We start from the raw sequence: 300 nt of genomic DNA, 5'->3' as shown, positions 1-300 counted from the left end.
CGCTGCTGCTCTCAACGTCTTGCGGCGGCGGCGGGCCGGGCAGGAAGGCGGGCTGCCGGCAGCGCTCATCCGTGTGTGCCCCGGCGCTTGACATGCTGCTCTCTCCTGCCCTGGCAGCGATCGCGGCTTTGGCTTGCCTTCCCCGAGCCCCGGCACGTTCTCCTCGCCTTGCCTTTTTGGTGTGTCAAGTCCCTGCTGGATTTTGTCTGAAGGATGTTATTTTGTTACGATCAGGTATTCTGTTATTCTAGAGAAAGCGCTCGCTCGCTCCTTCTTTTCCTCTCCTCTCTCTTTTTTTTT

General features: G+C 58.3%; 1 protein-coding gene across 1 annotated transcript in view; it reads right to left on the bottom strand.

Moving 5' to 3' along the window:
* Positions 1-294, bottom strand: part of IGF2 (insulin like growth factor 2) — a 16,301-nt gene extending 16,007 nt beyond the window's left edge. Inside the window, exon 1 of the mRNA XM_005427220.3 lies at positions 4-294. Coding sequence (XP_005427277.2) covers positions 4-94 — 91 coding nt within the window. The 5' untranslated portion in view covers positions 95-294. The remainder of the gene's footprint in view (positions 1-3) is intronic.
* Positions 295-300: the final 6 nt, after the last annotated feature.

This window comes from Geospiza fortis, unplaced genomic scaffold (assembly GCF_000277835.1).
Source record: "Geospiza fortis unplaced genomic scaffold, GeoFor_1.0 scaffold524, whole genome shotgun sequence".
Lineage (NCBI taxonomy): Eukaryota > Metazoa > Chordata > Aves > Passeriformes > Thraupidae > Geospiza > Geospiza fortis.
This window is presented reverse-complemented; position numbering and strand designations above follow the sequence as displayed.